General features: G+C 34.4%; 2 protein-coding genes across 4 annotated transcripts; one reads left to right on the top strand and one right to left on the bottom strand.

Moving 5' to 3' along the window:
- Positions 1–7965: 7965 nt before the first annotated feature.
- LOC104900338 (proteinaceous RNase P 2) lies at positions 7966–17015 on the top strand. 3 transcript variants are annotated; one of them, XM_010687743.3, is made up of 8 exons: positions 7966–8105; positions 8889–8990; positions 9180–10174; positions 11199–11300; positions 11431–11603; positions 11730–11850; positions 12766–12834; positions 16551–17015. In XM_010687743.3, the coding sequence occupies exons 3-8, from the start codon at positions 9287–9289 to the stop codon at positions 16803–16805; spliced, it is 1608 nt and encodes a 535-aa protein (XP_010686045.2). In that variant the 5' UTR covers positions 7966–8105; positions 8889–8990; positions 9180–9286; the 3' UTR covers positions 16806–17015. The 3 variants fall into 3 exon arrangements, with proteins under 3 accessions (XP_010686045.2, XP_057252096.1, XP_010686044.2); XM_057396113.1 differs by lacking the exon at positions 16551–17015 and adding an exon at positions 14586–15229; XM_010687742.4 differs by lacking the exon at positions 8889–8990 and having other exon boundaries at positions 7968–8105.
- A 303-nt stretch (positions 17016–17318) lies between these two features.
- On the bottom strand, positions 17319–24465 carry LOC104900337 (alcohol-forming fatty acyl-CoA reductase). The gene is made up of 10 exons (XM_010687741.4): positions 24270–24465; positions 23904–24007; positions 21713–21915; positions 20761–20861; positions 20079–20271; positions 19601–19762; positions 19426–19507; positions 18831–19100; positions 18355–18482; positions 17319–17742 (listed from the first exon to the last, which is right to left on the bottom strand). The coding sequence occupies exons 1-10, from the start codon at positions 24346–24348 to the stop codon at positions 17589–17591; spliced, it is 1476 nt and encodes a 491-aa protein (XP_010686043.2). The 5' UTR covers positions 24349–24465; the 3' UTR covers positions 17319–17588.
- Between the last annotated feature and the right edge of the window lie 697 nt (positions 24466–25162).

The raw sequence follows: 25162 nt of genomic DNA, 5'->3' as shown, positions 1-25162 counted from the left end.
CTCTGGCTTGAATGCTATTAGGATTCAGATGTAGCACCTTCTGAGCTTCATGCAAAGCTAGTGTTATGACTTACGACATCTTTCTTTTGGGTGAAGATTATTGCTGAAAAAAGGCAATTTTCATGAAAATGACAGGAAATAGGAGAAATAGATAATTTGGAATTACATAACAGATATACATGATTAATTATAAAGGAGGTAAATATAATGACTTTTATTAATAGTAAGAAAGGGAAATTACAAATGGGCAAATTTGTGCTCATTATAACTCTAAACTAGATGAGTAAATATTTATCATTTCCTTTTTAAAGGGATAATTTTTGAAGCCGATTACTTTTTGATCAAATGATCATAAAGGAAATTGGAAGTACTAAGAGATAGGTAGGTTTAGTATATATATTTCTTTGGTTCTTATATAATTGTAAGGTTTTGATTTTTTTTACGCTTTTTATATATTAACTTTGACTTTCTTTTATAATAGCAACATTTTAGATCTTATATTATTTATCATATCCTAACGCTAACTATAGTTATTATGCTATATATTAAAATAAATGCTATTATATAATATGTTGTTTGATTAGTCATTAGTATCAATATAATGTTATATTTTCAAGATATTAAATATTAAAGATATAGATGTATGATTAAAATTATGTATTGATATTTGATAAGCGTTAAAGTTAAATTATTGCAACTTTAAAAGAATAAAGGGTTTTTTTCATTTCAAATGGATCTAGCGTACTGTAGATACAGGAACCAAGAAAATGAGAATGTTAATGGAAGTGGAATATTTTACTGTAAATATAGGAACCAAGAAAATGAGTATGTTAGTGGAAATAAAGTGGATTATTTTATTTGACTTTTGGGTAAGAGAGATCATGTTAAGTAGAATCATGAATAGGGTTATATACAAGGATTGCATATAGGCATTCCGCATTCAACACAATTTTTAAAATAGTATTAATTTTAAAAATTTATGACGTATTCACTCATCAACTAATGTAGTTAATGTGTATCTATTGTTACATTTTCCCCTCTCCTTAAGGGGGTGTTTGGTTGCAATGAGGTAAAGGGAATGGAATCAAGAAAGGGACGGAGAGAAGAGAAAAGGAAAAGAAAACCCTTAGATTTAGAGTGGTGTTTGGTTAAGACAATATCAATTCTCTTGCTTCCTCCTCATACTCTTCTTCCACCCTAGCACCACCACTCCTCCCTCTGTTACTATTCCCCAAGCCACCTCTCCCTACCCCAGTAACACCACCTCGTCGGCTGCTCTTCCCCTTCCCGCGACGGTTCTCCCCTCCCCTGCGCCGTCACGTTGTCCCCCTCCCCTCCCTGCATGTCGAGTTCTCCCCTCCCCTGTGCGTGCGGTCTCTCCCTCCCCCTACCGCGTCGTCGTGCTGGTCTCTCCCTCCTTCCCTGCGTCGTCGCGTCTCTCCCTCCCCCCTACGCCATCGCGGTCTCTCCTCCCTCCCTGCGCCGTCGGCGGTCTCCCCCTCTCCCCTCCCCTACAGCACCGCGTTTTCTCCCTCCCCTCCCCTATGTCGTTTAGGTTTTTGATGGTTGGGGTGTTTCTGGCGGCTGGCGGTTGGGTGGTCAGGTGGTGGTGGTTGGGTGGTCAGGTGGTGGAGGGGACGGGTTGCGGTGGTAGGGTGCGCAGGTGGTGGTGGTTGGGAGGTCAGGTGTGGTTGGATGGTTGGGTCAATGGGTGGTTGGGTGGTCAAGGGAAGGTCAATAATAAGTCAAAGAAAGGGTAAGTGAAACCCTTGGGGGGTAGAGGAATGAAAGTAGAGGACTTTGGGGGTAAGGAGAGGGTAAAGGGTTCCATTGATTTAAGCAAACAAACAACAAGTAAGAGAATCAAGTCTCTTGATTCTCTTACCCTTTCCACAATACCCCCAACCAAACTCCCCCTAAGTGATTAGTTCCATTCTATTTCCTTTATTACTAGCATCATATGATGTGTATACATAATCTTACTGATTACCATATTTGGCATTCATAAAAACCAATGAACCGCTCCAAGTACATGTACATGATGTACTTCATGAACAAAAGAAATTCCCTAACCAAATATTCCTAGTAAATTTTATTTGTCCTATTACAAGTAGTTTTCCACCGTCTTTAACGAGTTGACTAATCTCCTACGAGAGTTTGCATAGATATCTCAAATGGCAGCATTCCTTCCAGATGAGATTTTTTCCATACCCAAGACTCGAATCCAAATTTTAATTAAAGAGCGAGAGACCTTTAACCACTCACGCCAATCTCAGCGGTAATATTCCTCATAAAATTGACAGCTACTAGTACTATTTCCATATTAGAAACATGTAGCCGAATTTCATAGTGTTCGGTTTACTAGATGCGTGTTTATCCATTTGTCTCGCGCCGTGTACAACCTGGATTTAGATTAGAGTCACTAGAGTCATAGTATTAGTAGGCAAACATTCAGCCCACCAAAACTACAGTACATAAGAAGTGTGGCAATTGGCAACTATACCTCCATACAAGTACGATTATAGAATTTTGGATTAATAAATTCTTAAAAAAGAATCATATGAATCATGCACAAATCCTTTTTATGATTCTGATATGGCCTAGAGATTACTCCAACAGCTAAAGATAGGGACTTTTTTGTGTCCACAATCACCCATTTCTTTATTTTTGCTAGCGAATCCCCATCCATATGAATCACAACCTAACTAGTCGACATGATATTAGTCAATTTGGTAAAAGCTTTTGTGAATGTGACTTAAGATCTAGTTGGCAAAACTGATTTTGGAGGGTATTAAAAATTTAAAATAGTGGAGAATTAGGAAAATAGGGGTTGATAATTTGATATATATATAAGCACGTGACTATATGTACTTTTTTATTAGTTTGATATCGACCCTATATCAATATATGTATTGTTGTTGGATTATGAGTTTCTTATATTCAACTTATTTTTGCTTATTTAAAACTTATTTGAACTTATTTAGAATTTATCTACTTATCTTGACTTACCTTAAGTTATTAGTTCTTATTTGAACTTATGTCGGACTCAATGCTTAGTCACGGGTTGTAATTTTATATATGTCTGAGAAGTATGGGCCTGGACGGAATCCATCTTTAGGAGAAAGAATCACCTCACAAGACTTAGGAGATTTTGTACTAAAATCAATTGATTATATATAATAGGAGCAGCTCCGATAACTTATAATGTGATACTTTATTTCTCTCATATTTCTCCAATGTGGGACAACTCACATATGAACAACAAATACGGGGTTCACGCCTCCCCTTTTACACGTGTCATTTATACTTAAAAAATGATTTACCTTATACAATGACATTTTTTAAGGTTGATAAAAAGAAGTATTCTACTGAATTAAAACCTCTCGCAACAGCGCAGCCAACAGGTCAAGCCGATTCAGCTACACATGCAAGACTCATTGGAAGATGGGAGCGAGGAAGGGTAAATAAATCTCATTTTCAAAGTGTCTCTAGTGAGGTTTTATCTCAAACCTTGAAGCTTTAAGAAAGGGGGTTACTAAACGCAACTATATATATTTGAATACTACTTAGTTTATACAAGGAGAGCATGCATGGAGGAACAAAGTTAGTATCTCTAACTCCTTAGTCCTCTTCGAATGGTTATACATGAATAGTATTATTTTCATCTATATTAAAGAGCATATGCATCTATATATATTTGAATCATGTCGGAGTATTTTTATATATTATTTCTTGTCTCGACTAATTATAATTTTACTATCCTATCTATATAAAGTTGCATATATAAGAGAATAATTTAGATAAGATTTAATAAAAAAAATCCTTAATATTTTGGGAACTTTATCGACTAAACTATCTACATCCACCACAACCAGAAAACAAATAGTAATTCACAAATGTCATATATTTCCTCCGTATCAAATTAAATGCAACAATTTCCTCGACCCGGATTCCTCGACAAAATTTCTTAGTGTGAGACTAACAAAGGTAAATGCAAGTGTTTAGTGTAATTAACCACCACCACATACTGCCGCCACAGCCACCACCAACACCACCGAAACGCCACACCCACCACCAATAAACGAGTTAATTAATTGTTTTTAGTATATTTTTATTAGTTTCCCTAATAAGGGTCATATGATAAGCGAGTTAATTGTTTTTCGTCGACAAAATGTCATGATCCAGTGCCACCGACTAATAGGTTGATACAAATCAAAAGAACGAGAACTATGTATGATGCAACTTTCTTATTTTGACCGACCTAAACCATCTTTGTAACTGTAACATAGCATATTTGCATGTGTAGACAATCTAGACATATATTATCCTTGACAGAAAAGTTGTGATTTAATTTGATCTGCTTAGCATTGGAACATTTCACACCATGCATTTCGTCACGATCTTTGATACAGTAATATTTTATGTGATTATTGTTCTACTTTGGATCATTCAGACCATGCAAATAATATTTCGTCGACAACATGCATGACTTTAATTAACTTTTAAGACTGTTACTTTGCTGCTTTACTTACAAAGAAGTTTATTAAAAATTAATTAGGGTTCGTATAATGTAAAGGTTGAAACCAACAAGTTGGTGGTGTCATGACATTATATTCAAAGAGTGTGAAACATGAGTAACATTTCAATAATAAGGAAAAGCAGAAAAAAAAAGAAAAGATATTTCCAAACATGCACCATCACTTTTCTATTCTTTTATTTTGAAGTGAGAAACTAATGTATTATCATCTTTTTCCTAGCTAGCGTTTATGATACATTTTCCTGAAAAAGGAATGATTAACTAACTTGATCATCTTCTCCTTTTGGAAGGATAACTGGTTAATTACAGATATATGAGCTCTTAGAACCTTTTAGCCACTAACTCTTAATTATTTTATGCATTTGTATTTCACAAAAAAAAAATTGATCATTTTCTTTTCTGTTTTTATTTGTTCCAAAAGAGGGAGAAATCCAAGCTAATAAAAAAAAATAATAATAAACGAGAAATTAACCTCACTTTCGATAAGGCTTACATAATGTTGTAGATAAAAGTTGATCGTTAACCAATAATTACTCACAATTAAAATTGATTATAATTGTAAAAAAATGATGAAGTTCCTTAGCTTATAATTAAAATGTATCAATATAATATATATCGTTTATTTGTTTATATTATAAAAGAATTATGTGATATGGTATAGATCTATTCCTGGGGCCTCAACCATCAGCTTAAGCTTTTGGTTGAGTTGGTATTTTGACATGGGATCAAGAGCCAGCGTGACAAAAAGGTCATGGGTTCGAATCTCATCCACCTCTCCTTTCTCAGTGGAATATTTAGCGCCAGGTATGAGGGAGATATGTGCTGCATCCACACTTCAAGCCCAAAGGGCTCTTGCGTTATTGGGTCGGGCGTGATAGAGTATAGATCTATTCCTGGGGCCTCAACCATCAGCTTAAGCTTTTGGTTGAGTTGGTCCTTTGACATGGGATCAAGAGCCAGCGTGACAAAAAGGTCACGGGTTTGAATCTCATCCACCTCTCCTTTCTCAGTGGAATATTTAGCGCCAGGTATGAGGGAGGCCTGTGCTGCATCTACACTTCAAGCCCAAAGGGCTCTTGCGTGAGGGGGTCGGGCGTGATAGAGTATAGATCTATTCCTGGGGCCTCAACCATCAACTTAAGCTTTTGGTTGAGTTGGTCCTTTGACATTATGGTCAAATTAAATTTTCGTGAAACGCGCATGCCTTGAAGGATAAAGAAACGCAGAGAGTAGTTTTAAAAGAAAATTGTGTGTCTTAATTTGTGAAAAAACTTGATTAATACAATGCTTGAAATTTTAATATTTTTTTTTTCTATAAGTAGTTAATATATAAACATTGTTCCAAGTTGTTACATGAGAGGATCAAATAACTCATATCATGTAATTGATTGCTCGAAAATTTTTCTATTTTTTGAAGTGGGAATTTTTTTTTTTTTTAACATTATTGGACAAAGTTAAAGTATATATTGCCATGTTGTAGCTTGTTTGGCCCCTTATTTTGTTAGGACTAGGAGTATGTTGAGTGAAGAAGGCTGGGTGGGCATGGGTGCCATTGCACGCGACAGTACCGAATCGGTCATTTTTTCGGCGGTGAAGCGAGTGAAGGCTTGGTGGCCTCCGGAGATAGCCGAAGCCAAAGCCATTCTATTGGCGGTTAGCTGGGCTAGAAAACAAGGTCTTAAGAAGGTGGTCTTTGAATCTGATGCTCAGATCCTTATCTCTCGGCTCTCCAAGGGAGCAGTCTATCTATCTGATTTAGATGCTATTTTTAATGACATTCTTTTTCTTGTTAAGGAGTTTGAGTTTGCTAGTTTTTCATATGTTAAAAGGGATGGGAATTATGTTGCCCATCATCTTGCGAAGGTAGTGTCGTTTGGTTATGAACAATGTTGGGTTAATCATTGTCCTAGTGTTGTTGCTCCTTATGTACTGATGGACAATTTATCCCTGAATAAATGCACTACGCTTTTCCCTTCAAAAAAAAAAAAAAGGAGTATGTTGTCTGAAACCTTACCATTTGCAAGTTGATGAGATTAAGTGCACCTATTAAGTTTTATTATCAGAAAATCTTTTAAAAGGTCACTTAATCTTTACCCGGTGGGTATAAATCACCATTAAGGTGAATTGACGTAAGAAAGGTAAGAATATCATTGTCTTTTGAAGAAACTTCAAATGTCACTTAATCCTTTGATCTAATCTATGTATAGTAAGCACCTCTTACTAGTATAACCAAATTAGTAAACCCCTGATATTCGAAGGTTAATACAAATCACACTTTATCACTAAAAGACCATCGCAAAATTGGAAGTGTCAAAATTCTAATCACAGGTAAAATGCAACATTGAGTATTAATAAACTTTTTTCCTTTTACCGTATAATGTAGTGGGCCTAGTTAGGTTACAAGTTTCATCCTTGGAGGACAAGAAGGGTACCACATTAGCACTAGATCAAAGCTAATGTGGGTATATTTTACATCAATTAAGGTCAAGTTGGACTTATTTTCAGTTCAGTTCAGTTTCTCTGCAATTCAGTTCTCTTAGTTCATTTCAGTTCAATGCAATTAATTTCACTTCAACTCATTTCAGTTTCTCTCATTTCAAAAGAATGGGGCTTTATTAGCTATTCAGAAGTGATAGAATTATCTAACAAGCTTGGCCTAAATGGACTTGGTTCGTTGTTTTCACTTTTCAGTAACTATGTTTGGAATAGGGGTGCTAATGAGCCAGGGTGGCTCACAAACTGTTCAAGTTCGACTCGGCCAAAAACTCGACTCGAGAGGGCTCGATCCGAGTTCGAAATCGTCTCGCGACCTTCACGATCCAAGCTTGACCCTAGTGGAATTCGACTCTAAAACTCGCAATCATGTTCGAAAAAAATTTAAAATACATATTTTATACATTGATTTTTAACGCAACTTGGATTTTCCCTTAATAAAACATAACGTCCAATTTCAAATCCACTTCAAAGATATAGACCAATTTAAACGTAAGGCGTGAGTAACAATGTATATACGCTACGTGACACCTCTGTTATTCCATTAGAATTGTCCAACGAGGTCACATCAATTAACAAAAGTAAAAATAGCTTGCAACAAAATATGAACCCGTGACCTCTTGATATTATACATGACACAATTACCATCTCAATCAACTTTTAATCATATTTTAAGTGTCCATATTATTATATTTATACCTTTTAAATGTTGAGTTTTCCTTATTACCATATTTTAACGGAAATGGAAAAAAATGTATATTATGGTCGGAAAACAGTACCAATCCGGAGCAACATCCGAACCTAAATACTAGTTAAAACATACAAACTGCCCGAAAAAAAAAAATACAAACTAAGGGTTCTCTTTTCAGCCCAATTAAACACATACTTCACTAAAGAGTGAATGAGGTACAATTTTCTCAGTATTCATTTATTCAAGGGTTTTCGAAGAACCCTAAATCCCCAATTTCAATTGTCTATCTCGTCATCGGTCGTCGGACGTCGGACGTCGGCTTTCTTTCACTCTCTCAAACTCACTTACCGGCTATTGCGCTCAACTCTTGCTTTTCTGACTCAGGTTTTTTTCCATTTTCTTTGATGGTTTAGTATTTCACTTCTGCCGTTTGGTGAATTTCAATTGTTAGTGAATTTCAATTTTTAATTGTTAGTTATGGATTTATTAGTGAATTACTGTTATTTTATTGTAATTGTGGAAATAATTTTTAGTGAATATTTGATTTTGGGGGGTTAATTTGAGTTGAAAAGCTACAAAAACTTTTTTTTCTAATCAAGGTCTAGGAACCCTTATTGTATTCTTCTCCAATTACAATAACAACTCTTTGCTTTTGCGTGTTCCCTTGTTTCACATTATCCCGGAGCCTTTCTCTGAGTTGAGAGTGTGATATGTATTATGTTATGATGTAAAGTTGTTGAATTTTGTTCGGAGTTGTAAAATGATGTTTTGTTTAAATTAAAAGATGTAGACCTCCAAGCTTTAAGCTTTAATGGCTAATGTTCAGTGTTTAGTCCTGTTGTATTAGTGGACTCCTTTTGTAGTTTGGACTTCTTTGATGTTTTGCTGGTAGTTTTTCTTACAATCAAGGTGTGATATCGGATAATTGTTGGATTTGATACAAGTTATGTTCTAGATATTAGATGTAAATTTAGCAAGTTCCGTGGCTTCCATAAAATACCTGCTGTTTGCAGTTCCAATATTGCAACTTCAGGTTAAGTCTCATAGGTGATGCATAGTAGATAGTAATGTTGAAAGTCGATAATGATTGAAATTTCTGCATTACGTAAGTTAATTATTGCATGTTTTAGGCTTTTAGCTTCATTAATTTTACTTGGACCGTTGTAGATAGTATCGCAAAATTACGCTACCCCTGACTTTGGATCCTGGGTCCGTCGTCCTTTGCTCCCTCAGTCACTCGTATTTCACCCCATTCTTCACTAAAAGCAAGTTAGTGGCTCGAATTTGTTTTTTTTTTTTTTTTTCTGATTTCTGCTTGATTTTGTTCGAAAACTCGAACCCTAGAATTCGAATTAGGGCTTTTGATTGTTAGGATTTTGCAGTTTTTGTACTTCTAGGTTTTTTATTATTTTCATTCTTCTTAATCTGAACTTTGAGATTTGAAAATTTGTTTTGCAGGTTATTTTTTTGCAATAATTTGTCCAGTCACCAGTGATTGGTATGATTTGTTGATGAGAATGAAGAAATCATTTCGATAATCTATTTTCTTCCTCTCAAAAATCAAAATGAAGAAGAAACGAACCCAAGAATCCCAACTTCAATATGAACTAGGAACATGTTTGAAGCAAAACAATCTCACAAAAGCTATTTCTCTTTATGATTCAGCTCTTTCTCAAAACCTTCGTTTATCTTCTCACCACTTCAATGCAATCCTCCACCTTTGTTCTTCCTCTGATTCTCTCTCCTCACCAACCAAGGCCTTAGCTCTTGAAAATGGTTTCAGGGTTTTCCACCATATGCAATCCCACAACATCCCACAAACTGAGGCAACAATTACCCAGGTTGCCCGCCTTTCAGCTGCTAAAAATGACCCAGATTATGCTTTTGAGTTGATTAAATCAATGAAAAATAAAGGGGTCTTGCCAAAATTGAGGACTTATAGTCCTGCATTGTTTGGTTTCTGTGAGAATTTGAGGGTTGAGGAAGCATATGCTGTGGAGGAGCATATGAGGGGTAATGGGGTGAGGTTAGAAGAGGCAGAAGTGTGTGCCCTTTTGAGAGTTAGTGCTGAATTGGGGAGAGAAGAGAAGGTGTATGAGTATTTGCATAAGTTGAGGGAGGTGGTGAGGGGTGTGAGTGAGGAGGTGGCACTTGTTGTGGAGAAATGGTTTCGGGGGGAGAAGGCGGCTGAGGTGGGTGTTGAAGGGTGGGATGTTGGGAAGATGAAAGATGAGAGGGAGAGGTGTGGGGGTGGGTGGCATGGAAAGGGGTGGTTAGGGAAGGGGAATTGGGAGGTGAAGAAGGTAAAGATTGGGGATAGTGGGGGATGTTTTGGGTGTAGGGAGCGGCTTGTTGGTGTCGATGTTGATTGTGGGGAGACCAAGAGGTTTGCGCAATCGATAGCTAGTTTGGCTATGGAGAGGGAAGTCAAGTCTGATTTTAAGAGTTTTATGGTGAGTATTAATGTTTGCTATGTTGTTTAATTGATTGTTGGTTAATTTAGGTAAAAAGATTCCAAACTTTTTTTTTGCAAGTTTCATTGATGTCTTTTAGTCAATTGAAAGAATGTGATAGAAAGAGGGCCACAATGAAACAAGAGGACAATTGCCTAACAAGGGAAACTAGCAAAAATAGTGATAGTCTTTAGCCTTTTGAATTATGTTGTAGGGAAGTAGAACTAGAAGCTAGTGAGGCATGGTTTCACTAAGTGAATATTACTGAAGTTATATACCATCTGCTGCAAATTATATTAGCTTAACATGAAGTAGTTATTGAAAAGTATGCTAGTGTTATAGTTATAATCACCACTCTGATAAAGCTGTTAGAGAAGGGCAATACTCATCACACTTATGAACTGAGATGTGTTGTGCATTGTCTGTACGTGAACTACTGTCACCATTGCTGACGTTTTTGATATTTAGTAAATGGAAAATGTGTTGGAATGATCGGGGAGGGGTATTATCGTAAAACAATGGATGATAATATCCATGGAAGAGATAAAAGTGTGTAAGCAGATAAGTACTAAAAACTATAAACTTTTTGAAGTTCTGTCTGAGAAAATGACTATAGTACTTTGAACAAGCTGATGGTAGCCTTGACTGCAAATTGCCGGTGAAGTAATGCTGCTTTCAAGTAGGATTAACATGAAGAAATGAGCTTTTAGTTGCTTTTCACTACTATATTCACCTAACAATTGAGTAATAATTTTTAGCTTGAAGAACCACATCAGAAGTTGTCGTAGCATTTTGTAATAGTATCTGTTATAAATTGTAGCTGGTTATATAGAAAAGTTATGGGGAACTGAAAAGCATTTTGCCTTCCCAGTATATGCATGTAAGTAACTGGTGAAAATTTCCATCACAATTGCTGAAGTTTTTGATGCAAATCCTGACATACTTGAGCTATTGAATTTGAAGACGCTAAGCATCTTTTTATTTTATTTTTTCTTACTGGTCATGTTTCATTGCGCTAATGCAGGAGTGGATTGATAATCATGCTGACTACGAGGCTATAATAGACGGAGCAAACATTGGGCTCTACCAACAGAATTTTGCTGATGGCGGATTCAGTATTTCCCAGGTGATTAACTTTACTTTGCTTCCTGTTATTTCTGTTCCTCTTCCGTTGCTCTTGCATTCAGTTTCTATATGAAATGAAACTAATCTTATCTCTTTATTGTTCTTTCGTCATGGAAATTGTAATAGAGCAGCTGGAAGCTGTAGTAATGGAACTGTATAATAGAAATAAGAAATGGCCTTTAGTTGTCCTGCACAATAAACGTCTACGGGCTTTTCAAGGGAGTCCTTCCAATCAGAAGCTGCTTGAGGAGTGGTTAGCTCAAGGCACGCTCTATGCAACACCTAGTGGATCAAATGATGATTGGTGAGGACGTACAGACCTTTTTCTTTTTGTTGTGGTTTCCTGTCATTGCTTTTCTAATTTGACTGAGCATGATCTATCTTATGGTGTATCACAATGGAATTTTCATTATACTGAGTATGTCTTCAGGTATTGGCTCTATGCTGCTGTAAAGTTTAAGTGTTTGCTTGTCACAAACGATGAAATGCGTGATCACATATTTGAACTCCTTGGAAGCAGTTTTTTTCTTCAGTGGAAAGAAAGGCATCAAGTATGTACACTGCTTATCTCTGATTCTCTGTGTTTAGTGACTTAGTTCCCAATTTCCAATAATGTGCATTTTGGCTGATAATGGGACTGCTGAGAAAAGGGAAGCATGGTTATGATCTGATTTTATTGATTTCCCTTGGATATTGTTTGTACTACCCAAATATGACAATTGACTGAAACTTTATTTCTCCCAGTCTCTATGCTCTCACCAGCTATGATTTCATTTTGTTGAGGAACATTTGATTAGTTAAGACTTCTCCTTTAGTTTAATGTATTCATTTTAGCTTGCTGTTTTCTGTAAACATGGGGTTTTGGTCTTTTCAATTCTCGATCTAGTTCACTTGTTCATTATGATCATACTTGTGCTTGTGCAAATAAGATAAGAGGAAGATTTTGTGTTTTTGTTGGCTATGCAATTATGGTTTATTGATGTTTTGACCTAAGGTGAGTCAGATTCTTATGCTGTTTGGGTAATATGTAATATATCAATGTTTGACAACCTAACCATAAATTGGTGTGCTATAATCTAATAGGCATAGCGTTTCTATATATGCCTTATTGCTAATTCTTTGAACATAGTATGTGGTAATCTGGGCTGGAAGGTTATTAGGTTACTTACTTATGGAAAGGGGGGGGGGGGGGAAATGACGAAGTGAAGAAATGGAGAAATATATATACTGAAGAATTCCCAAGATAATCTTCTAAACAATTTATGCTTTGAACTACTTTTTTCTTGGCTTCTAGTCTGGTTTGGCAAGTTGAAACGTGTTTTATTGTGGTGATCCACGTGTTACTCTGTAGACTGTTTTGACATGTCATTTATGTGTGTGAACTTTGTGCATCTTGAAGTTTCCTTTTCCTCATTTATTTCACATGTATTTATTCTTTTATATGACCCTATTATTTCAATTTGCAGGTCCACTATACATTTTTCAAAGGAGTTCCAAACCTTAAAATGCCTCCAACATACTCCATTCTTATTCAGGTGCCTATTTTATATCTTTTCCTTTCTTCTTTTTTTTTTGATGGCCTTGTTTGTAGTATCTTTGTTGACCTTCATGTATGATTTGACAAGTAAGAGCGAATAAGTGGGATTTGGAATAGTTGGGTTGGTAAAGTTGTCCTTGGTTTGTGGGATCTTGTGGTTCTTTGTTGCTCATTTAAGAATGTTGAAGCAATCATGTAAATCTGCTATGGTTAAATTGGTCTTAAGGCACTATGTAGCTGTATAAGTCACACCATACAAGTTTGAAGGTTGTGTTTGAAAGGTGTCTTAATGAGTTACGAAGGAGCAGGAGGACTCGTTGACCATACTTAGATTTAAGATTTTGAGAATAAGTAAGTCAATATAGAGATGCGTTCTTTAGGATATTTTATGTGTGCTTTTGGTGAATGGATGTTGGGGAACTTTTGAGTCACCATACAATTTGTTAGACCAAGCACGCTAGATTTGTACCTTATGAAAAACCAAGGAACTAAGTGAGTAATTAGATGTAAAAACATTTGAATCGAGTAATTTAGTCATTATCATTATAGATTTTGAGTTGTAACCTACGAACACCCCACAATTAGAAGATCCAATATGAGCTAAATGAGAAATTAAAGTTCATTTCGAGAGTGTAATGGCCTTGAGAATGCCAATTGGAAAATGTGAGTAACTTGTGTCTAGATTGAAGGAGCCTCTTGAACCTAGGGTTGGAGCCTTTTGGCTAGTCACTAGTGTGATGTGCATGTATGATAACATAGCTAAATAGACTTCAAGTCTTCATTATGAAGGCTAAAAAAGGCTTGTTGGTTATGAAAGAAAGGCACATCAAATACACTTTGCTAAAAGCAATTTTGGAGGGAAAGGCTGGGAGGTGTTGGAATGAGTTGCCTTCCAAATCATTTAAACATAGGAAGTATTTAGTTTATCAAAGAGGGAGGAACCTAGATCTCTCTTATTCCCACCCCCCACCGAACCAAATACTCAAGCAATAGAAAGCATATCCCTAATCTCTTTGACTTCCTCCATTCCCCCTTTTCTCAAATCCCCTCGCATAAAGACATTGAAGATGTTGTTTATGTTCTAGGTAACTTGACCAAGATTTGTAGAGGATATAAAAAGGGTCGAATGACTTTGAGATTTATGCTATGTTATAACTTAATATGTCACTTGTCAAAAGTTTGGTATCACATATATCAACTTTGAGTGGACATAATCAAATAATACCAACGATCAAAAGCGTGTTTGGAAGATCACAGAAGGAAATCTTAGCATCATTTCACGATAGAGGGAGTACCAATTAATAAAAATTAAAGTTTTGATGCTAGCGTTTGCTAAGTGTTGTCAAAAACTAAATATCTCGTCCTTACAACAATAGTACTTTATTTTTGACAAGAATAATACTTTTGCATAAGCAATTGTAATAAAAAAATAAAGTAGCTCAATAAAAGAGCTCATACCCATATTACCTTGCGAGGAGGTTAGAATAAGATGAACTTTCTTTTAGTACTTTTTTGAGCATGAACTAAGGTAGCGTTTAATAGGGTAATGCTATTATCTAATGCTTATTTCATAGTATTTTCTTTAGTTCGTGATAATTGTCATAATGCAAATAATCTATGCACCTTCAAGATAGTTTTGGCAACAATACTATTTTTAATAAATAATAATGAATGATGAACAAAATAATGCTCAATAAGCGATATCGTTGGCTAATTTACACTTGACATCTTAATAAACTTTCTTCGTAGGGTTCTAGAGGTTTGGTGGAACTAACTAAAACTGAAGATAAGTAGAGGAAGATTTTGAGGGGTATTTGGACCATTTGAAATCTTAAAGATATGATGACCTTGGTGAGCCCAAACAAGAGAAAGTAGTACTCATGTTATGGAAGAAGTACTCAAGGGATGACGTTGAAAGTCAATTGTTAAGTGCCTAAGTGTTGGTCCCAATAGCTAACATCTTAAGTCTCAAGTACACCAAAGGTTTATATATCTTGACCATTTTTAGGATGAGTTAGTGTAAAATTGTAACCCACTAACCCTACTTCATTCTGCAGCGAACTACATTCTCTATCATGTTGATTTGTCCGAAGTTTACAATACAAATATTATTAGTCATATTTTACACTGAAATGAGGGGAAAAGGTACTGTTAGTTTATGCCATTATAAAAAATTGGGAAATGTGAACAGAATGGTGCTGGCTTTTGTAGATAATCTGCTGCAATCATGAGTGTTAGATCTGTCTTATACTCTTATCCACATTGTATATATTCATTGTCTTCTAAGCTTGTCTCTGTTGATCCTTAGGTGTGGTGTAATTCAAGTAGCATGACGATTGTGTGCTAGTTTCTTTCCATTGGTTTAATAATATTGAGTAAGCCTCTTGTTGAAGTATCGATATCTCAAGGCAAAGCCTTCACACCCTATTTAAGATTTTTTTTGCGGTTACTCACTGAGGATTTGATCTTTTAATGTGATGTCCTTATTTAATTGTCTACATGGGTTAATTAAACAAATATTTTTCTTGGGAAAATCCCTTCAGACATCTCTCATCTTCTTAGGCACTCTTGAAGTCGTAACTCTTCTGGCACTCCTTTTTCTTAGAGACAAGAGTGCCTAGTTTGTTCTAGCCTGCCGAAGTCGGACTGTGACTCTAGTCCCACATAGAATCAGCTATATAAAAGTTATTACAGGGGCCTTCTTGAAAGTTGCATTCCCGTGTCTCTCTGATGCTAATAGATAAGGTCTTGGAAGCAAAACTTTGACCATGTTTATGGAACAGTGGTGTCTAATTATATGTTGAGGAGAATGGCATGAAAGGATGACACTATCATGGTGCTTCAGAGTTTAGGCTAATGATTCATGCACAAAGTTATAAATTTATGTGTGACCTCTTGATGGATTATTTTACAATTGCAATGTCTGAGGTTGAAGGGTTTTTACAAGGAATTGCTTGAGGATTCTTCTAGGAGAATTGAAGGCATATGGAATATAGCTTTAGAAGGATGCTATACGAGTGATAGAAGGGCTGTGTTAAAATTTGCAGTTAGAGAGCTCAAGAGGCTTGGGTACCAAGTGTCAGGGACACTGAAGCAAAGATCGAAATGAAGTTACTCTGTTCCTACAAATATGATTCTGTAAACGCGCCATGTGAGTGGTCTGGGGGATGGGATGGCCATATGAGAAAGATACCAGAGGTTGATCATTAAGTGATCTTTGCAAACTGTTGCTTTGTAATGGATAAACTATATAAACAGCATCATTCCTGAGCCTACAAACCATATTTCATAGGTGCACAATCATTATGAGTGATCTAGGAGACATTGGACATTTAAATAAATTGCGAAAGGATGATCCTCATTCCTCAGGAGTGTCATTGTCATACATAGTTGCAGTCTAAGGGATATCGGGTTTTGCTACCAATATCTATGGTTTATCGTAGTTAGCACTTAGACCAAGTTCGACTAGCATTATGCTAAGATAATATTGATGTGCTCCCTATACCCAAGGATTTTAGGTACTCTGGCATTCTTACCTTACTAACAAAATGTATGACAGAGAGCTAGTAAAGGTAAAAATATCAGTATACCTTTTGGAGAACAGTGAGGTGAATAGCCTTTTTTTTTTTTGTTTTTGTTGGTTTAAGTTCATTTATTTGTACTCTGGACTTGAGTGGTTCAAAATTTATAGGTAACTGTTTTTTCTCTCTGCAGGAATCCGAGAGAGGATCTTGGCACATCCCAATAGCCAATGAAAACGTAGATGAGGTCTCGAGGAGTTGGCTTTGCATCACTAGACCAAGTAGCTTCAGTTCTAACTCATCCAACTCTGGTGAAATGATGCAGAATATTACATTTACCAGATGCAATAATGTAGGCCAAGATTCTCGTCACAGTTCGGAAAACGGTGTTTTATCACTAACTGGTAAAAGGAAGGAGAGAGAACCGTCTCCTTCAAGGCAATATTAGTTCGTGTAGGTAGCAGACATCTTCATTTTTCGACCTTCATTGCACGGCTCCTTGTGCTTCTCCATGGCTATGGAACATATACAATATACAAGACTTGCTGAGATTATGTAAAATGTACTATTATCAAAATGTTGCCAATGTTAGCCAATTTTTTTTGACTTTGTTTTATTATGTACTAATTTGGCTCTATATTGAAGAAATTCTTAGCTATGTTCATGAGTTTTGACATTACAGCAGTTGTACTAATTCTAGTCATATATATGTCGGCGCGCTGTCATGTGGACTGTGCGTATGCATGCCGGCTGAAGAATTTTATGAACTGTCTAAACTAGAATGTCTTTGAAGTATCACATACTACCTCCGTTTTATATTATTTGTAACGATGAGGCATTTTCTACTTACTTTATGTCAAATTGTTGCAAATAATATGAAACGGAGGTAGTATATATGTTAATGATGAGAGTAAATCATACTTGCGCTCTAGATTTTCTGGAGGGCAAATGATACAATAGATCTAATAATAAACTTATTAATATAATATCAATAATGGTCCAAAAAGACAGGTTAAATATTTTCTCCAAGTCTCCTGGTCCATAGAACCACCTAGCAAATTACATATATATTAGGCCCCAGACCCCAAATCTAAAAAGAAAACCACATAACTGGTAACAACTTCGCCTTTTTTCTTAAGTATAAATCTTGGTTGCAAATAGCTTTGGTTTAATCATTTGGATCAATTTTTCTTCTTCTCATTAATCATTGTTGTTTTTGCTGCTAATTGTTTCACTTGAAAACATATTTAACTAAACCAGGAAGATGAATGTTCATGAAGTAGTCTGCCCAATTAACAGCCTTCGGATCAAAATAGAATATATCTGTCTCCACTCCTCTTTCTCTTGCTGCTACCCTTAACTTCTCTGCGTTGCTGTCATCATATCTACAATTACATTTTACAAGGTCTAGTTAGATTTTCTTTTTAAACAAATTGTGCAACATATCATTCTTGTTATTATATACTACCCCCGCATGGATTTAGTTGTCGTGTTACTAGTTAAAATTGTATTGTTCATGTGACAATAAATTCCTGACAAATTAAAGGAAGAAGTATGATACTTCATTGGTTTCTTTAACTTGCAATCAATTAGGTTTGCGCACAATTTAAGAAAGAGGAGAGAAAAAGTAGGTTGGTAAATAAAATTGTGCAACATATCATTATTAATATTATATACTACCCCGCATGGATTTAGTAGTCGCGTTACTAGTTGAAATTATATTGTTCATGTGACAATAAATTCCTGACAAATTAAAGGAAGAAGTATAATACTTAATTCATTGGTTTCTTTAACTTGCAATCAAGTAGGTTTGCGTGCAATTTAAGAAAGAGGAGAGAAAAAATAGGTTGGTAAATACCTAATTTTCTCACACAAATGTACTATATAGGACATCTATCTTCATTTTCATTTATGAAAATTGTTGCAAGTATTATGAAATGGTAGAAGTGTAATTGCATGGTAAAATATAAATAGAATTAATATATAGGTGAACTTACATGCCCTTGAAGAACAAATAAGGTCTGTAAATTTCTATCAACCGCATCACATGGTTGATCCTCCTTGTTTGTTCTATGAATGTGCCTTTGAAGGACTGACAAAACGCGACATTTGCTATTTCTAGGGCCTATGGAAAAAATGAAACACAACGTAAACACCAATTTCGTAAATTATATTATTTCAAAAATATATATGATTTTCTCGTTTTGAAACAAATCAAAAGCTTTTCTCAAAAAACTCTCACATGCATAAACAATAAAAATGTTCATTTATTTCAAAGCGAAGAAAGTATAGATATAAGCTTGTATAGAACGAGTATAATGTGTAGTTTAAAAACAAATGAAACACTTTTTTCAAAAAGCTCTCACATGCATAAACGATAAAAACGTTTTCATTCATTTCAAAGCGGAAAAAGTATAGATATAAGCTTGTATAGAACGAGTATAATGTGTATAACAAAACATAGAAAACGTACCTTCAATGGAAGTAGGTAATGAAGAGTAAGGTATCTCTTGAAGCTAGCCATGGATCCTAAGACTCTAACATGGCCAACAATGACAGGTTTACCATCCTTGTTAATCCAAGGGTAACGCTTAAAATACTGGTATGCAACCTCATGTAGAGTTGTTAATGTAGTTGGATTTTTCACTGATGATCCAATTTGGTAGATTCTTGGATTCCCTGTTTGATTTGCATGAGCCATGGCTGCTACTATTATTGCGTTTGCCACCATATCAGCTGGAATCTGCACAAATTCAAATATGTGTACACATTTTTGCTATCATTAAGTTATCATATGAATTAATTATAATTCTAATTAGTCTCGTTAGAAACTTCTGTTGGACACATGCATGCATGTTGACCGTACGTAGATTTTAGTAATGCTGTTAAGTTATCTATAATTGTAGTTGTGGACCAACATTTTAGTAATGCTGTACGTAAAAAAGTATTTCACTTATTTAAGAACGACAAAGGTATGTTTTTATTATATCATATGTTTTTATATAAGGTTATTTTTAAAAAAATCTGATCCGATTATTCTAATCTCGATACTCGAATTTTTAACTTACCACATCAGCAATTGAGTCAGGGTCACCCAAGAAGCATGGCAACCTCCCTTTACCATAAGCAACAGCTAAACTGTCAATAGTCCTGCAAAATTTATGTAACAAAACTAAGTGTTATTTTGTGACAAAATTTAGGAAACTTTAAAGCTAGTAAAAATAAGGGAGAAATTAGTTATACCTAATACCTTCAACCCAACCAGGGATAGGTTCTTTAAATGTGCTAGTTACAATGGTAGGACGAATGATGACAAGAGGAATGTCTCCTTTTTCATGCAATAGCATCATCTCCCCTAATGCCTTTGTAAATACGTAAACATTTGGCCATCCCCAATGTTTTGACCTGGTTCATCAATTCGTGAAGAATTAAGAACACGAAAATTATTTTTAACATATCATTAGTTCATTGGCTAAGGGTCCGTTTGATTCAATTTATCTTATCTTATCTGAACTTATATTAGTGAAGATAAGTTGAACAAAATATCTTATCTTATCTGATCTTATATTAGCTTATAAGATCTTAAATAAATTAAAATAAGTTGAACATAACATAGGTAAAAATGTTATATATTAAGTGCGTGATACCATAATAGTAGTAGTATAATTAAGTGTATAACTAGTAGTAATTAATTACTAATTAGGTCAAATGATTTGCATACCTTTCAAGGCCCAAGTCCCTCATAGTGAACTTAATAGTTTCTTGAGTGGCTCCCTCAGCTTGGAGCTCCTCTAATTTGTCTTGAATAAGTCTCTTCTCCACTTCAATATTTAAGCCAGGTCTCCCATTTAGTGAGTCACCCATGAAATAAGGACTCTCCTTTACAAGTCCAGCCGTTTCACCAGATACATAAGCTGAAATTTTTGCACCATTAATATGTAATCATGATTATTATTGGTCTAATAAGGATCACTTGGTTAAGTATATACTTCATAAAAAATATATATATGGTAAAGACCATGATTTTATAGATTAAAGACCATAATTATAGGTATCTTATTGTAACGTAGTCTTACGCAATTTTTTACACGTGAATAATGTCATATCGATGTAATATAAAGAAGAACAATCGCGATATATTGTGATATGAGAGAAAAAAGGTGTAAGTAACTACTACATGAATGCCATTTAGCTCAGTTAGTAAAGTTTTGAACACGATATTTCAATTCAAATATCGAATGTCATTTAAATTATTTCGCTTAGTGGCTCTCAATATATGACAAAAAAAAAAGAACGCAAGTGTCTCCTCCACAGGAATCAATCATGAGCATGAAATGGATTACTACAAACCCTACAAAATAATATGGCATAAATAAAGATACTGTTTATTACTATGTACTAACCAGTTGATACTTGGACGAGCACCTTCAACTTGGTGCATTTCTTAGCAAAGTCCAATACATACTTAGCTCCAAAAGTGTTGAGATATAACGAGACGTCATACCTACATTAAATTTTGAAGGAAAAAAAAATAAAAAAATATAAGCAACATTATTTTTCTCAGTTCTTTCTTATCAGTAATAAACAGATGAAAAACTGGCTAGCTAGGAAAAACAATGTTATACTTACAGGCGGTTAATTTACTCATTATAGATAAATGATTTTTCAATACAATAAATTAATTGGTGATTTAAATTTCATTAAACTAAATATTAATATCTATTTCTAGCGAATATACACATTGGACAGAGAATGTTTTCCCTTTGAGTAGTTATTATGAATAGATCACCTAATCAGAATCCAATGGATATGACAGGCAAGACCGTCTTAAAAATTTTGGGGCCATGATCTAATTATAAAGTTGGGACCTATATATAAAACTATTATGCAAAAATTGTTAAGATGTGATTGATATATATCATAAAATAAGCATTATTATCATATTGTCGTAAAAAAAAAGCTCAAATTTGAATAATATGACTAAAGTTTGAGACTTTTGGACCCTTAAAAAGACGGAACCCTATGTTGTTGGTCTCTTTACACGCCCTAATAAACATCCCTAATGACGGGTATATAATTATTTTACTTACTTTCCGGCCCATGTTTTTTTTAACTTATAGAACCTTATATAAGGACAATTATCATTTAACTAGCGTACAAGTAGCTAGTTCAAAATGAGGGGTTTTCTTAGAAAAAGAAACGAAGTAGAAACATGGGTCATTTCCAACTGAAATGGAATACTCGGGGTCAATCAGCCAACAATAACATACGTACTCTTCAAACATTACACGATATGAATATGATGATAATAACGTTGTAGTAGTATATAATATAGGTATTAATTGCTAAGTGTACCTTTCATCGAAGTTGGTAGTTGCAGCTAGGTTAACGATAACATCAATGTTCGTCCATAATTCTTCCTTAAGATTTAATTCTTTAATTGCCAAGTCTTCACAAGTAATGTCACCTGGCACCACAGTAACCTTTTCTGATATGAAGGAATTGAATTTTGCACCCATCTTTTGTTTTAGAACTTTGAACAAGTCTTTTGCAATCACCTAATCCAAATATTAAAACAAAAGTATAATTAGTATAACTCTACTAGTCGTTGCAATAGGCCTATTGCAACGCCAACAAATGCGACGGTACAAAATCGTTGCACTAAGCTTATTGCAACGACTTTTTGCCCTATTACAACGATTTTGATGTGTTACCTTTGCCTTTTAATGTAGTGGTGTCGTAATTACATAAAGAAGATTAATTTGTACTATAATGGCCTTGTTTGGCCAAATATGTGCTGAATTCCTTCATTTATATGGGGGACCTATATATAGTAGGTTTAATTTGACTATTATATTGATGGAAATTGGTTTTGTGGTTTGCTTTTGAATCAATATACTTGTGATTACCAACAAAAAGAGAATAGTTAAATTATTCTATTTTAGGATTAGAAATAAGGATAACAGCAATAAGAACATATTAAAAAAAATAATATGAGAGTGAGGGACAGCTCAGTTGGTTAGAGTTTTCCTTCCGATTACAGGAGACGTGAAATCAATTCTCATCATCCCTCCTAGTGGCTCTATAGCATAAAAAAAACTTATTAAAAGACTTATGTATGTTTTTTCTGCCAGATCTATGAGTTCGACCTTGAAGTATGCTCTCATTGCAGGAAATGGGATTAATTATCATGGAACAGTATATACTATATAGTATATGTATACTACTGAATTTAGAGAATTAAACCTCTAAGTTTTCAGAGCAATCATAAATGATTTATACTTGAATTACCTAATATATTTTTAAATGTAATGGTGCGCAAATTAGTCTAAGAAACCATACACTTATTTTGAAGGTTTTTGTTGCATCATTAACTATGAGTGGCTAGGAGTTAGGGACACTTCAGTTCATATAACTAATTGAATTTGAAAAAGATGAAAATTGTAGTAATAATGTATTATTAGTGGAAAGAATTCTGTTTGAAAACTTGATGATCATATCCCAAAAAAAAAAAAAAAGACACTTGCATCATATAAATTACTATTAGGTAGGAGACTACATATATAAAAATAGAAGAAAATGGAGACGTGACAAAATTCAAACACCATTTAATGGCATAGACAATTAACCTATAAAAAGGGTCACATATATTTTACCATGTGGCCTGGAATAAATAGAATTTCTTCTATTTGGTTATATATATAAATTTGCATAAATTGTGAGCAATATTAATATGATTTGTACAGTACGTACACTAATAATTCTAAATCATTAAGTGAGAAAGTTATTGAAGCCAACTACCCTCCTCCGCATATACAATTTTTGTCGTACTAAAGATATTTCAAAAAAAGTCATATATGTAATGGATACAATATAAGTAACAGCATCATGTAAGGAGATCGGGTAATACTGTGGTCCATCTAGTAGCTAGATAGGAGGCTAATATAGACTCGGAAGCTATCTATGTTGGTCCTTTTCCCTAAAGTTTAACCGCTTTGGTGGAACTTGATTTAATATGAATATTATAATGTTTGTTTTTTTTCCTTGAAAAAATAACAACATCATGCTAAAATAGACGAGAAAAATTGAGAAGTCTGTTGTTTATCTCCATTATTAGAATACTATACCAAAATAGAAAGAATCATCATCTAATGTAGCTGGTCCTCCTTTGTTATATTTATAAATACTATATATATATATATCTCTATAGATAGATATATAGATTGAGGCAACTTAAAACATATTTTGATGTAGATATCATATGACCTTTAATTAATAAATGAATTAATTTTAGTTCAAGAATAATAGGGTTTTGAATTGACTTTTGAGTTTTGATCACCGATCACTTATATTGGTCTCGTTTTCAAGAAAAACAAATTTCATTACTAATGAACTGTTTTAAAATAATATCTAAAATAGAAAAAAAAAACTTGCACTATTTTTAATTAATAGACATTGATAAGCAAGAAAAATAAAAATAGTACAATAATAATGTCTATGTTGATATTTAATTAACAAACTAAACTAAATTTAGAAGAAATTATACCTCATTTTGCAATCTTAGTGTAGCTGACTTGTTGTCAGCAGCCCTTAGCAAAAGATATACCTTCTTCACGTTTGGTTGAGACCTTAGCACCTTCTCCGCAAATACTACAAACCCAAAATAATGACCATTTATCTACCGTTAAAAGTTGACACAATTACGTGACCTAAATAGTAAATACTACACTGATTAGAAAACCTGATCAAAGTGAGGATTATAATATACATATTAAACCCGAAAAGTTTACACGACCAACCCGATTGACCCGTTTGACACATCTAGTTACGACTTATTACCAATAGGTTTTATGATATTAATTAACGTCTATAATGAAAATAGAAATAAAAAAGAAAGGAAGAAATGTTATACTCTTTGCTAAAAATCCAGCTCCACCAGTTACTAAAATGGACTTGTTCTCCAAAAACTTTAAAATGCTACACAACTCCATTGTTAAGAATTGTGAAGAGAAGAAAAGAAAGGAGAGTTATTATGTGTTTGAGTAAGAGAGAGAGTCACTTGAAGAAACTTAGATAGAGAAGTATTAAGAGTGTGTGTTCGATGCAATATATATGTGTATTTATATAGTTATATACTAAAGCGAATCAGACAAAAGAAGCAGAAAGATACTAGTTTTACAAAAGGAAGGTAAAATACACGCAATTAGCATTAGTGGATAATTTGTTGGAGGGAATGTGATAGATTGATATTTTGATAGGTTATTATGATTTCATAATACTTCCTCTATTTTCTTATAATTGCAACAATAAAAACTTTGCATTATTCAAGTACTTTTTTATCATATTTGGTGATTGATAAAAAAAAAGGAAATGATATATATATGTAGTTTCGTAAGATTTTATTAAATTCGTATTCATCATATTTTTATTTTTTTGATTAGGAAATTACGTCAGCCCAAGAGTTAACCCTTATAAGGCTACTAGCCTGTAGGAAACACCAACACATCGGCTGGTAAGGGCATGCATAGCAGCATAATGCTAAGAGTAAGGATCGAACCCCTGACCTCAAGGGCAAAGGGGGGCGCTCTACACACTTGAGCTAACTCCTATGATTACGCTTGAGAATTCTACAATTCTTACATCAGAAATAATCAAAAAAATATATATTAGCACAAATAGAACTCAAACTGTTGTAATCAAAAGAGAATAGAATAGGTAACCGATGATGTCTTAACTTAGTGGTTAAAATTGAGGTGATGTGAACGGTAGGTCACATCCTCACAGGTTCGAATTCTCCTCTCCTTT

This window comes from Beta vulgaris, chromosome 7 (genome assembly GCF_026745355.1).
Source record: "Beta vulgaris subsp. vulgaris cultivar EL10 chromosome 7, EL10.2, whole genome shotgun sequence".
Taxonomy (NCBI): domain Eukaryota; kingdom Viridiplantae; phylum Streptophyta; class Magnoliopsida; order Caryophyllales; family Amaranthaceae; genus Beta; species Beta vulgaris.
Note: the sequence above shows the minus strand (reverse complement) of the source record. Positions and strands in the feature narration are given on the sequence as shown.